The sequence below is a fragment of the Emys orbicularis genome, chromosome 7 (genome assembly GCF_028017835.1).
Source record: "Emys orbicularis isolate rEmyOrb1 chromosome 7, rEmyOrb1.hap1, whole genome shotgun sequence".
Classification (NCBI taxonomy): domain Eukaryota; kingdom Metazoa; phylum Chordata; order Testudines; family Emydidae; genus Emys; species Emys orbicularis.
This window is the reverse complement of record NC_088689.1, coordinates 125,855,248-125,869,119: the sequence shown is the minus strand read 5'-3', so window position 1 is coordinate 125,869,119 and position 13,872 is coordinate 125,855,248. Positions and strand designations below refer to the sequence as shown.

The 13,872-nt window shown below is 44.2% G+C and overlaps 1 protein-coding gene across 2 annotated transcripts in view; it reads right to left on the bottom strand.

The window, feature by feature from the left end:
- ADAMTS9 (ADAM metallopeptidase with thrombospondin type 1 motif 9) overlaps positions 1–13,872 on the bottom strand; it is a 135,603-nt gene that overhangs the window by 106,087 nt on the left and 15,644 nt on the right. Inside the window, exons 4-9 of one of the 2 annotated variants that reach the window (XM_065407328.1) lie at positions 7,266–7,552; positions 4,936–5,019; positions 4,709–4,833; positions 4,216–4,256; positions 3,992–4,097; positions 985–1,131 (exon numbers count right to left, since the gene is read on the bottom strand). In XM_065407328.1, coding sequence (XP_065263400.1) covers positions 985–1,131; positions 3,992–4,097; positions 4,216–4,256; positions 4,709–4,833; positions 4,936–5,019; positions 7,266–7,552 — 790 coding nt within the window. The remainder of the gene's footprint in view (positions 1–984; positions 1,132–3,991; positions 4,098–4,215; positions 4,257–4,708; positions 4,834–4,935; positions 5,020–7,265; positions 7,553–13,872) is intronic. The other variant, XM_065407329.1, reaches the window with a different exon arrangement.

Below are 13,872 nucleotides of genomic sequence, written 5' to 3'. Positions count from 1 at the left end.
CTACTGAGAAATACAGCACATTGCTTTGGATACCAAGAGTGAGTGCAAATTGAAAGAGGAAATATTGAATATTCCCACTACACAAACAGTGTAAGAGCCACCTCGAGGGATACAAGCTCTCAGATCTGACTATACACAACCTTGGGCCTTCACCTGCTCCCACCAAACCAATGGGAGAAGAGGGCAGGCCTAGGACATGTTCACACAAAACTCTTCATTGTACTTCAGAAGAACTCCGAACTTTCGACTGACATCATGGGCACAGATCCTGGGCCACGTTAGGGCAACTTTGTGTCATTCCAAGAGGTTGATGCAGCCTCAGAGCTACTTAAGTAAGCTATCAGAGGGCTCCTTCTGCATAGGGGGATCCTAAAGAGGTGCAGTGCCACTGTAGCGGCTGCTATACTAACCCCTTCCCAGCTGCCCACATAGGGAGTATGGCCAGAGGAAAGGATGCATGGCCAAGCCCCCCTTTCCTCCTTCATCCTGGTCATTCTCAGATGCCAGAATGGGCAGTCAGTGTAAACCAGAGCAACCTCAGGGCCTCTCTAATTTATTCCAGGGTCCAGGTTGGCTCCAGGTCAGCTCCAAGGCCCGCAGAGGTAGATTTCATGGATTTTAGCAACTGCCTTGCTAGCTGTACCAAGTGCTCCTAACATACAACTCGGTATCTGGGTCACAAGGCTTGGGAAACTGCTGCTCAGGTTTAGCAGAGATGACGAGTTCCTGAAAAGTGATTTCCAGTGGAGCCAAGACTTAGCCTTCCCCATAGAGAAACAATTCCTTGCCAGCTAATCCTGAGACCGAACTGGCAGGGACTGAAACTCAGAAGGTGCATTTCTACACTATGTAAACGGGACACACACGCACGCACCCCACTTCAGCTCCTTTCCAAATGATGCACACTTTGCTTTCAGTGTAACAAATCAGCTCTTTGAGGGACGCTGTATATATAACAACACCGCCACATATATAGTGTCTTACTCTAGAAACTCAGTAATGTATTTCCTACTACATTTTGACCACATCCAGGGGTTGGTGTAGAAGTTCAGTGTTGGCGCCATGACATGTTGTTGATTTTTCCCTCCATCTTCTTTGCACTTATTATTGTCATCATGCGGCATGTTAAATCTACAAAAAGTAAAACAAGTCTAATGAAGTGCACGTTAAAGACCACATATACCGTACTCCAGCAGAAACAGGGTGTATAAAACATTTTGTCTCATTTTGAAACTGCTGGTCAATATTACAGATACAAATAAAATTAGCCAAAATATTTGGAATAACCAATACACAGTAACTGCTTTGGAACATTATTGGATTCTTGGGGCTTGTAGCCATTTGCAGCCAGAGTACACAAAACCTTTCAACATCAGAACTCTAAGTGGCATTGTGTGTACTCGAGGTATTCTCAAGCCAGACACTTTGGGTAAAATTCAGATGCAATTTTCTTTCTTGCTACCTGTAGCCATGATCTTGCAGGCATTCTGGACCTCACAGGATTGGGCCCAATGTTATGCCAGTGACAAGTTTTCCCCAGCCAATCCAAACAGTCAAAGACTTTGGCTGGGAATTTGAAAGTCGATAGGAATTTGGCACCTGACTCTCTTTGGCTCTTTGTAAATCCCAGCCTTTCGCAAACTGTGGTGAAGTTGTGAAGTATGGGCATCATTTTGGACTTACACTGAGGCACTGTCTGTACTGGGAATGGCTATTGGTGGCCAGTCACCAGCACGGCTGCACCAGTGAAAACCCCTAGTGCAGAGAGACACAGCTAACACAAATCACAATTTGCACCAGAGCAGAATACCCCAGTTACCAGTAGAGTAAACGGCACTGATGCAAATTGTGTTTTAAAGCAGTGTTGCTTGTCTATTCTAGGGGTCTGCAAGCCATAGATGGCTGAAGTCATAGAATCATAGGGTTGGAAAGGACCTCAGGAAGTCATCTAGTCCAACCCCCTGCTCAAAGCAGGACCAATCCCCAGACAGATTTTTGCCCCAGATCCCTAAGTGGCCCCCTCAAGGACTGAACTCACAACCCTGGGTTTAGCAAGCTAATGCTCAAACCACTGAGCTATCCCTCCCCTAAAAATGTTTTTTGTAAAAGGTCCCTAGTATAGTTAAGCCCTGAGAGTTCAATACCCTAGTAGCAGAAAGTTTCTAATGAAACTGAACTGTAGTTTTAGACATCTAGGGTCAAGTTTGTCCTTGACATAGTTGCCTAAATGGAGTCACACCAGGGATGAACTTATATTTTATCTGGTAGGTTTACAGAATGCCATCAAGCATCAATATCAACATAAACCCATGTGAGATTTGCAGCACACGCTCAATTGAAGAATGCTGCAAAAATGTCACCAAGACAGAACATCTTAAGCTGCTTTGCTAGTTGAAGTGGAAGAGGGGAAATGACTTGATGTGATCCGAAATTTGAAGGCTGATGAGTTTCTATTTCCATTCAGATTTCGTCCAGTGAGCCAACTCTTCCCTCAGCCTCCCACATGAGGCACTCCGGTTCAGGACCACCTCCTTTGGATGAAGTTTGTGAAGTAAGCTGCTGCAAGTTAGGGGTGGGGAAGGCCAAACCTTGGGGATTTCCGTCAGGATATCAAATTAAAAAAATACAATTGCACTTAAATATACACTGCCCAAATGAAAAACGTTTTAAGCAGCGAATGAGCTGTTCATTAGAACTCACCAATCCCACCTCTGATGTCTCTAATCTAAAACCCAGTATATTATTTTAATTGGTGATGTAGCCATCAGATAGATGACACATCCTGAACTTGCAAGACAAAGGACTACGTGATCTAAGCTCATCTTTTTCGTCCCTACCTTCAACGATCAATTGGGGGCTCAACTGGATGTGGGGGCATTGGGAATCCTACCTTCATCCACATGAGCACTGCCTTGGTGGAAGCTGTCTCAGTCGAATGCCAATCACACTAAGCTAAGTTCATCCTCTGGCGTAACTACTCCATTGACTTCAGTAAAGTTACCCGCCAGGGTAGGGTCTGTTCTGAGAAACGCGCAGTGGCAGGGGCCCTGAGGCTAGGTGGCAGAAGGGGAGAGGTTTGCCCATGTTTACTCTTAGCTCTTCCACCATTGCAGCCTCGTGACGAGTGTGAGTGCGTGCAAGGTGAGCGGCGCATGCAGTACGCCATAAAATGTGTCAGCTCCAAAGGCCGTCAAGACCTTGGATCTTCTTGGAGACACCCTACGGACTCCCACCCTCTGCCTTTAGGGGCGAGTTAGGCCTGAGAGGAAACAACAGTGCAGGAGGGGATACGTGTTCGTTTGATTTGGGCAGGGGGATGGGAAGGGCAGCATCCTTTTCTCCCCTACTCAATTTCTGCCCACAGCTGGGGACTCTCTCCACAGGCGCCAACTTTCCTCAGCGCCGGTGGGTGCTCGCGCCTTCCCCCGCCCCAATTCCGGGCCCTCCCTGCCCCTATTGGACCCCTCCCCAATCCCACGTCCCAGCCCCGCCTCTTCCCCGAGTGCGCAGCGTTCCTCCGCCTCCCCCCTCCCACCCAGCGCTTGCCACGCGAAACAACTGTTTCGCGGCGCAAGCGTTGAGAGGGAGGGGGGAGAAGTAGGACGCGGCAGCACGCTCAGGAGAGGTGGCGGATGCAGAGGTGAGCTGGGCGGAGGGGCGGGGAGGGGAGCTGCCGGTGGGTGCAGAGCACCCACCAATTTTTCCCCATAGGTGCTCCAGCCCCAGAGCACCCACGGAATTGGCACCTATGACTTTCTCTGACACACCCTCCCACCCATTCTGTGCTCCTCCTGGGCTGGGCCTTCTCTTTGCCACTCCATGATGCTATGGAGCATCTTCAGCCGCCTTCCAGATGCTGCCTGCTGTTTCGCCTCCTTGTCCTTGCACCTCCTACCCAAGTACGCTCATTTCTTGGCTCAGCTGTGCATCAATTCCACTTAGCATATATCTTTGGCTATTTAAATGTAAACTTATTTACATAAAAACATACACATGGCCAAGTTCATGCGCGATCGTAAAAGCAGTACTTAGTCCGTTATCTTCGCTAATTGAACAGCTTCTGTACGGATCACAAACAGTGCCCAGTTCAGCCAGACCTAGAAAAGCAAGGGCAGAACAAAAAGGTTTACGATAAAAAAAGAAATATTGCTCAGAGTTAAGCACATATTAATATTGTCACCTCAAAGGAGTAAAACAAAAATAGATTAAGCTTACCTAATGTATCACATTTGTCGTGAGCTCTACAAATATCCTGTCTGAAAGCAGAACAGACTTGACGCTTTTAATTTTCATGTACACGCAAGTTACAGTACAAATGCAAAAATTAAAAAAAAAAAAATTCAAAAGCAATTCTTGGTTCTCCAGCTGACATTCTCAAGCTGGTTTTGTCACACAAGCTGTCAGTGAACAAAGAGGTCTGATTCAACTGCCTATTTAAATGAATTAGAGTTTTACCAATTTCCTTCAATGGCATTAGGAGCAGGTCCTGGATACTACAATCAATCAAAGATGCATTTAACAGAGGGATAAATATTTACCATACTTCTTTTCATTGCTACACTACTTCCACAGTTGCAATCCAAACACTTGTGGTCATTACTGGGCTACCCCAAATGAATTATTTCTGATGATCACATGCATTATAAATCAATCGCTTCCAACTGTGATACTCAAATGGCTACATTATTAATGAGAAAACTTAATATACCTGGTAACAAGTACAGCAGTATCATGTTTGGGTAGATTGTTTTCTTCAGGGTGGTTCTGGGAATGCTGCCATTGGCAAAAGTTTTTTAATGTTGTCTGGGCATTATAAGATATTGAAGGACCATCCTAGCCATAAAAAAATATATATACAAAAATGTGTATTTTAGTTATTTATCTCAGTGCCCACTCCCTGTGGCAAACACAAAGAAGAAAAAAGACTTTTATTACCTGTTCATTATGTATCACGACTAATTTCACAATAACAATATTAATTAAATTTCCAATACTTGGGTCTTTATAGATAGAGGCTACCTGCATTAGAGAGAAATGTTCAGAGTTATTGCCAGCTTCAAACAAAGAATTAAAACAACACAAATTTGTCTTCTGTTCTCTGAATGAGCGGAGCATGGAAGCTCTTCGCTCTCTCACTGGGTTTTGTAGTAGAATTTTAGCTAATAATCTGGTCATGAACATCATCTCGGTGCAAAACCTTGAGAGATTTAGCATCACACCTTGAGCATTGTTTTAAAATGAAAATGAAAACCGTGTGTGCCAGAATCCCAAAATCTTTCAGTTCTGTGCACATATATTATCACCCACATTCTATCCTCAGATAGTGCAACTATCACTAGCTACGATTTTCAAAAGCGACTAGTGATTTCAAATGCTTCAATTTCTGGGGTGCCCAACTCAAGATGGCTTAAACGTTGAGTGCCTGCCCTCTGAAAATCCAGCCCTTCCAAATAAGTCTCAAATTGGACACGCAAAATCACTAGTCACACTTGATGATCTTGGCCATTCCCTTCCAGTAGATAATACTTTATGAAGTTTGTACATTTTGGGTGGAGACCGGGAGGGTGTGCAGAGATTTTCACCAGATAACCTTTGTACATATTTTGCTAAGCCTTACACTTAAGTGCGTGTTTATCTGTTTTATACTCTACTTTTCCATGGATATCATTGGGGGGGCGGGGTTATGGGAGGTAATCTGAGAGTGGAATTTGACCCACAGAAATCAAAGATGGAAAAATCCAAACAGATCATCTAGTCGCTGCTGAGGGCTGGTCCAGGAATGTTTCCCATCGGATATTTACTAGCGTTTTCAAATAAATGGGAGATCTGCATCCAAAATAACTGCAGCTTTTAGCATAGTCATCTAGAGGATCATATCACCCTTCCCAAGGGACCTTTCTAACAACATTCTATTTTCTATACCTCTGTCTGAGTCTTTCAGGGAACTTAACTTTTTTTTTTTTTTTTTTGGACAGCTCCTCTCTGGAAAGCACAGAATAAATTATCCAAGTGAATATCAAAATGCATTTCCAGGCTGTTCAATGTCCCATGCACCAAAGAAGAGAGTCACTGAACATTAGGCAGCAAGAGGAAAGCTGTTGCTATGCTGAAAAAAAGCCTTTGTTCTGAGAAACAAGGGCACTAACTAAACACTGACCCTAAACATGCTCTTATTATTAATCTCCTCTCATGACAGATAGTGGTAGTGTCTTTTGAGCCCCAGGATCTGGACTCTAAGTTCAGAGATCGCATCTGATTTAGGGAACGTGGAGTTCTGTGATCCAGAATCTGCCACCCATAGCATCAGCTCACATGGCTGTCGGCTTCAGTGCTGAGGGTAGAGATCAGCGCTCGGCAGACACAGAAAGCTCAGAGCTGATCAGTGAGCTCAGCACAAAGATCCAGTGGCATCTGGAACCATTAAGCCTGCGTAACCCACCTTCTGGGTGTGGTGTTCTGTCCCATCTAGTGGCACCAAGACCACTTAGAGAGAGAGAGATTAAGGAGTTTGCTCTACAGCCTTAGCTAACAGCCAGTTGGCTTTTAGCTCATGTGATAGAGGCTCATGCACTAAACTCCAGAGGTCCCAGGTTCGATCCCGCCCGCTGATGACCGGGGGTCTGTCAGCGTTACACCTGCTTTTGAATGGGGTGAGAAAGCTAAGGAAGATGCCAGCAAAACCACCCTACCACTGCACACAAGCAAGAGTTGCCACTGGGACTCCTACTACCATCGTGGAAAGTCAACTGATACTACTACTCTTCATGAGCTTTAAGCAGCAAAGAAAATTGGGTAACAACTCAACCTCTAAATCTCAGCATGTAGGAAGGGGGAGGAGATCCACCCTTATGATTGTGTATGCTTGGAAGCCACATGCGGCAAGATTCCCATTCAGCTTGTACATCACACGGGCCTGAGTGGGAAGGAGACTAGATCCCAAGGACAGCAGCACTAGCCTGTGGCAACCCTACTGCTGGAGACCTGGGGAACTGAAGGAACGAACCACAGGAATAGTTAATTTGTGTGGTGGAGCCAGGGATGGAAGAACCCATCCAACAGGACTGGAAGAGTCTCTTGTGGGTTCCGACATTTTCTATATTGAGGGAGGACATGGCTGAAGTTTTGTCGATCTGAGCCACATTCCATCTTTACCTAATCCTGACTTTAGTACAGTACTTGATGTACACAAGCTATGAGTATCGCACCCTCTTGGGATGGGGCGAGTAAAATCCAAGGGGGAAATTCTTCCTTATTTTGATACTTACTATTGACATTAATGTTAAGATATAGTGTTGCAGATTAGCTCCATGGTAGGCAACCATTCTGCTGTCTGCCACCACCATGACTTCCACAAATCGAGGGTAGGAGAGGAATCGCTTTGTCCTTCGGTGCGTCTTGTCATCACTTGTGTTCTCAGTCTTGTTGTTATATGTAGAAAATTGATTTCCTGCTATGCTATGTTTTAATACCTCCACGTCCGAGAACAGACTACTTTCTTGCCATTGTCTTCTCCGGTTTTTCCTCTTGCTCTTCTTGTGACTATTTTCATGCCCTATGGTTTAAAAAAAGATGGATTCCTGATTGAATGCATTCAAAACCACACATTTTTCATGTTAGGAACACACTTCAGTTCATACAACAGCTAGTAGCCTGTCTCCTACACTCATTTAGATTTGTTCTAAGTAGCCATGCAAAACAAGGATTGCATGGAAAGCCACAGTTTAGCAAAGCACTTAAACATGTTCTTAACTTTAAAGACATGAGTAGTCCCATTGAAGTCAATGATGCTTAAAGCTAGACGTGTTTAAATGCATTGCTGGACCAGGACCAGAGTAATCCTGTATGTAGGAAGAATTCATACTAAAAAAATCAACTAATTTTGTTCTATTTGTATCCAGGAATTTTAACTATTCTGTCTGCGTATAGATTCCATGTGTGTTCAATGTGGCTATTAACCCACATAAGAGAATAAGGGCTAAATCCTGCCTCTCTTACTCAGGCACAACTGAAGGATGGAATAAGGACTGCCAGATTTGGGAACCAAAGACTGAAGCAACTACATATGATTCATTTCAGCCTGTAACAATAGCATGGCTGTGCTTCAAATATTTTTTCCCCTCTTATTATTCTGTGCCACCGAAACAGTAAAGGTCATCTAATAACACAGCTGCCACTGACTAAAGAATAGAACACAGGAAGTTTCACATATACTGCTTTTGATATTCAATTAGGCAAAACATAAAAAGGGACCTGGAAAGTATGCTAAAAGCTGATATGAAGATGACAGAGTGAGGAGGGTGCATGGGCAAAGAAACATATGGAACATGTACAATTAAGATTTACCATCTGATTAGTACGTAATTATAGCATTATTTAAGTGTAAGAGCAAAATCACTGGTATTTGATGCCACTTAAGTTTTAATCAGCTCATCAGAGGAAGGAGCTAATTGAATGTGATTCATCCAAGAGAAACAGTTCAGTACTGCTAAGTAACATAAAGCCAAATCAGCACTGTTCATCTAACGGCCTACAGACCTCGTAGTCTTTGTAGCTTTTCTTTAATTTCATCATGCTGGTGAAAAATATCCAATTTCCTTATCTGACCCACTGAGAAGGGTACAGGAAGCAGAATATTAGGGAACAAAGGAACGCTCAGAGTGCAAACAAGATTTCAACGATAGGGAACTTCTTGGCTATTTGACATGTGCAGTTTCCTTTTTGGATGTTTTAGTAATAATTTCCAAAGCACTGATTTTAAAATGTTAATAAATAGCAGCAGCCAGCTAAGTGTATGGCCCAATGACTGTTCAACTGAGAACGGATAATTTGCCTCCTCCATGTCAATACACGACATTCTAAAATTAAATGCTACCGTACCGCAAACAATACATAACTCATATGAAGGCCAGCCATGTTTCCTTATGTTTGGTGTGGACTACCTTATGACAGCTAACAATCCACACATAACAGCTATTTGAGTAGGAAGCCTGGAAAAACCCATGGCATTCATATATAGCTGGGTTGCGCTAGTTATCCTGCACTAAGCAGTGCTGTTAAAGTGGGCATGATTATGATCTCATGGTAAAATAACTTCAGAGGCAACATTGGCATACACCAGTGTAAATCAGTGTGGCAGTGGGGGGAGATGGATCAGCGTTCATGTTGCACTGCCCGTCAGTACTCAGCCCGGGCCAGGGAAGCTAATGATCCAACTAGAAGACCAAATTCGGTGATGAATCCGGGTCACATGCCACCTGCATCTGCTAAGAAGTAGTGCAGAAGCAGGCCAACTATACCTATATGTAATCCCCTTTTCTTTTCTAGTTTTGGGCCAAAAACCTTATAGCTGTAATTATAGCAGCTATTTCTACTTGCTGTGAGTGGATATGGAAACATTCCCAGCCTAGGGGGCAGTATACAGGCTTGACTGACTGCAAACAAATAGTTGCTATTTGAGCATCCTAGAGCAGTGGTTTTCAAACTTTTTTACTGGTGACCCCTTTCACATAGCAAGCCTCTGAGTGCGACCCCCCTTATAAATTTTTTATATATTTAACACCATTATAAATGCTGGAGGCAAAGCGGGTGAAGGCTGACAGCTCACGACCCCCCATGTAATAGCCTCGTGACCCCTTGAGAGGTCCCGACTCCCAGTTTGAGAACCTCTGTCCTAGAGGGAGTGCAGGAAGTTATTAACCATGCTCTCCAGCGGTTCTGAAGCCAGTGTGGAAGTTTGCATTAAGGACAGACATTCCTGCATGTACACACATACCCCTTAGCTAGGAGTTGGAAGCTCTTGACTAATCAACAGTGAATTCTCTTGCCAGGAGTACAAAACTGGCAGCCAAGTTGAGCACTGGTTGGAGCAGGGGTGGGCAAACTACGGCCTGTGGGCCAGATCCGGCCCACCAGCCGTTTTAATCCGGCCCTCGAGCTCTCGCTGCGGAGTGGGTCTGGGGCTTGCTCTGCTCCAGTGCTCCAGCCGGGGAGCAGGGTCGGGGGCCATTTCACATGGTTCCCGGAAGCAATGGCACGGCCCCCCTCTGGCTCCTACATGTAGGGGCAGTCAGGGTGCTCTGCTTTGCACGCTGTCCCCACTCCAAGTGCCGCCCTTGCATCTCTCATTGGCCAGGAACCACGGCCAATGGGAGCTGCAGGGGTGATGCCTGTGGACTGAGCAGCGTGCAGACCCACCTGGCCGCGCCTCCGGGTAGGAGCCGAGAAGGGACATGCCGCTGCTTCTGGGAGCCGCTTGAGGTAAGCACCGCTCGCACCCTTAATCCCTGAGCCTCCCCTGCGCCCCAACCCCATGCCCCAGCCCTCCTACCCTCCAAACCCCTCGGTCCCAGCCTGGAGCACCCTCCTGCACCCCAAACTCCTCATCCCCAGCCCAACCCCAGAGCCCGCACCCCCAGTTGGAGCCCTCAGCCCCCTCCCGCAACCTGAACTCCTCATTTCTGGCCCCAACCTGGAGCCCAGGCCCCCAACCAGAGTCCTCACCACCTCCCGCACCCCAACCCCAATTTTGTGAGCATTCATGGCCCACCATACAATTTCTATTCCCAGATGTGGCCCTTGGGCCAAAAAGTTTGCCCACCCCTGAGTTGGATCCAGCCAAGTCCAGCCCTGCAGGGAGAAGACAGCACTGCCAGGTGCAACGCAGACTGAATGTGGGGTTGGTTCACAATATGGTTTCCTGTAATTTTACAGGTTAGCTGGACCTTATTGGTCTGCAGCATTTCTATGGTAAAGTTCTGAAAGGTCCTTAGATCCAAAAAGGAAAAGAAGCGACTGGGGGATGGATCACTTGATTCCCTGTTCTGTTCATTCCCTCTAGGGCACCTGGCACTGGCCACTGTCGGAAAACAGGATATTGGGCTAGATGGACCCTTAGTCTGACCCAGTAGGGCCATTCTTATGTTCTTAAGTAATTGTTTTTAATATAGGTTTCAGAGTAGCAGCCGTGTTAGTCTGTATCCGCAAAAATAACAGGAGTACTTGTGGCACCTTAGAGACTAACAAATTTATTAGAGCATAAGCTTTCCACGAAAGCTTATGCTCTAATAAATTTGTTAGTCTCTAAGGTGCCACAAGTACTCCTGTTATTTTTGTTTTTAATATAGCAATGGGTTACAGTTAAGGGGACAGGGAAGTTTGGTACTTGCTGCCTTACTCTTGTTATTCGAAGATGCGAGCTTAGAATTAAGTAAGTAGGGCAGTTGTATTTGTGTGACTATAGAGAGGGTGGGGGAGGGTTGGCAGAGTTCATTTTTATAATTTGGATGGAAAATAACAATACTTATGTTAAAGCTTTCTTATTTGTATCAATTTAAATTTTCACAGTTGCGCAAAATGATGGGTTGTAAGTATTTGTTTTATTTTTATCTATTTTAAAAGTTCACAGTTGCGGGAGCTTATGGGGCAAGGGGTCAGACAATTCTTTAAAGATAGAAGTGGTTGAGATTCAAAAAGTTAGAGCTTTGTATCAGTTCAAACACAAATTGTCAAAATACACACAGTAAATAGCCTTAAAATCAATCTCTCATACTTTCTCAAGCAGCATTTTTATTGCTTTACCTATCTGTCAATTTCGATTCTCAATGGAAACATTTTGTCATCGGGGTGTGTGTGTGTTTGGTGAAATCGTTGTTTATTGACATTTACGGACATACATCTAATCCTTCCATGTCTCTCTCGATAGGCGCCCCAGAAAAGCACCAGTCAGTCATATTTATACACTGGGTGTTCCAATCTCGTTACTGAGGGCTTGTCTTCACGTACAGCGCTGCAGATGCACAACTATAATGCTTTAGTGAAGATGTTACTATGCCAACAGGAGAGTGTCTCCCGTCGGCATAGCTAATCCACCTATGCAAGAGGGGTTAGTGATGTCGATGGGAGAAGTCCTCCAATCCACATAGTGCTGCCTGCATCGGGGGTTAGGTCAGTGAAACTACCCTAGAGCAACGTAATTATACTGATACACGTTTATAGTGTAGACCTGGCCTAACAAACTAAACACAGTCAGGGGGAGGGATAGCTCAGTGGTTTGAGCATTGGCCTGCTAAACCCAGGATTGTGAGTTCAATCCTTGAAGGGGCCATTTGGGGCAAAAATCTGTCTGGGGATTGGTCCTGCTTTGAGCAGGGGGTTGGACTAGATACCTTCTGAGGTCCCTTCCAACCCTGATATTCTATGACAGCAACTGATTTAAAACCATTCATGTACTTTGACAATAATGAGCTGTTATCTTAACCAGCCAGAAATGGGACACTTTAATTTGTAAAAAAAAAGAAACGAAACACTAACCGCAATATACTGCTCTCAAGCCATGCATAAAACTCCCAACAGCAATTGTGCATATGGTCTAAAGCTGTTGATATCTAACTTGTCACCATTAAGATGGCCACCAAAGGATAGAAATGATCCGTACCGCTTGAATAGATCTACATTCTGCAGTCTAATTAAGCAGAAGTGAAAAACTCAGAATACCATAAATTAACAGTGTGGGTCCAATAAAGGATATTACCGTACCCATCTTGTCTCTCTAATACCCTGGAGCCAACACTGCAAAATTTAACTTAACAATGGCAAGCTTAGTCTGAAAACATGGAAAGCAATGAAAAACGCTTATATTTTGAGCTATAATAAGAGTGTGATGTTTTGCATTCGTCTACCACGTTGATATATCAACAGATAACAGGAAGCAAAATATTTGTTTGGCAATCTCTCAGTTCCTCGCAAATGACTGGAAAGCACCTACCTACACATGACAGTAATTAGATGGGTTTAAGGAACAAGACATTGGCTTATTCACAATAAAATCCAAGTCCCAATGATGAGATGTTTTTTCAAGTGCCTGGCGTTTAAAGCCAAGTCACCACTAGATTAATAATTCAAGGATGAACGAAGCTATCCTTTGTACAGCTCCAACAGTTGATATTCATTTAAACGTCGTCAAAGAACTAGTCTAACAATTTCCTAACATTGGATTTTAAGCCATGTCTGTTTTTAATGATTGCTTCAGTTTAGCAACCACCCAGTACAGTACTTGATGGAGCTAAACTCTAACAATTAATTTTCACTTGCAACGGGAAGGAAGAAACGAAGCCAACGGAAGGATATAAAGACCCAATCCTGTAAATTTTATTCACACAAGCAAACAACATAGGCCTTGTACATTGTGCAGTCATTTCCAGTGGTGCAAATTGGAGGTAAAATGCTACCATCCTGGTCTGATGGCATTCAGTTTGGCCAAAGGATGATTCAAAGACCATTGAAATTAAGTCAATGGGACTCTTTCCATTGAACGTAATGGACTTTGGACCAGACCCAAAGGCAATGGAGAATCAGGTCCTATAGGGGTACTCCGACTGATTGCATTAGTAAGGGTGACAGGAGTAGACACCCAGATTGCTTTTGAAGTAGTAACTATTGTTATGCTAAAATTAAAAGAGTGATCACTTGTCCCTAATAGCTCTAATCCTTTCCACTTCCACATTAACTTGCCCTTGGGACTAGAAAGCATTTTGCACAATTAAATAAGGCATGTGACAATGAAAGCAATTCCAGTTCAAGTTCATGAAAGCTGGGGCGGGGGGAGGGAAGTAGCTTCTTAGCTAACAGTATTAAAATTCCCTTCCAGGTTTAAAAAAAAAAAAAAAAAAGTGCTTTTAAACTAACTTATTATCAAATGCAATTTGAATACATAAACCAGGTGTTTTAGTACTTAAGACTCACTGTTTGGTAGTTAGTCTATAAAGTCTCTATAACTGCTCTGACCCAGCGAAGCAGATGCTAAAGCTATAGTTAGGAAGTTAATTATTGCACGCTTTCATAAAGCTGAGCAAAATTTAACTGAGTTCCCTCAAG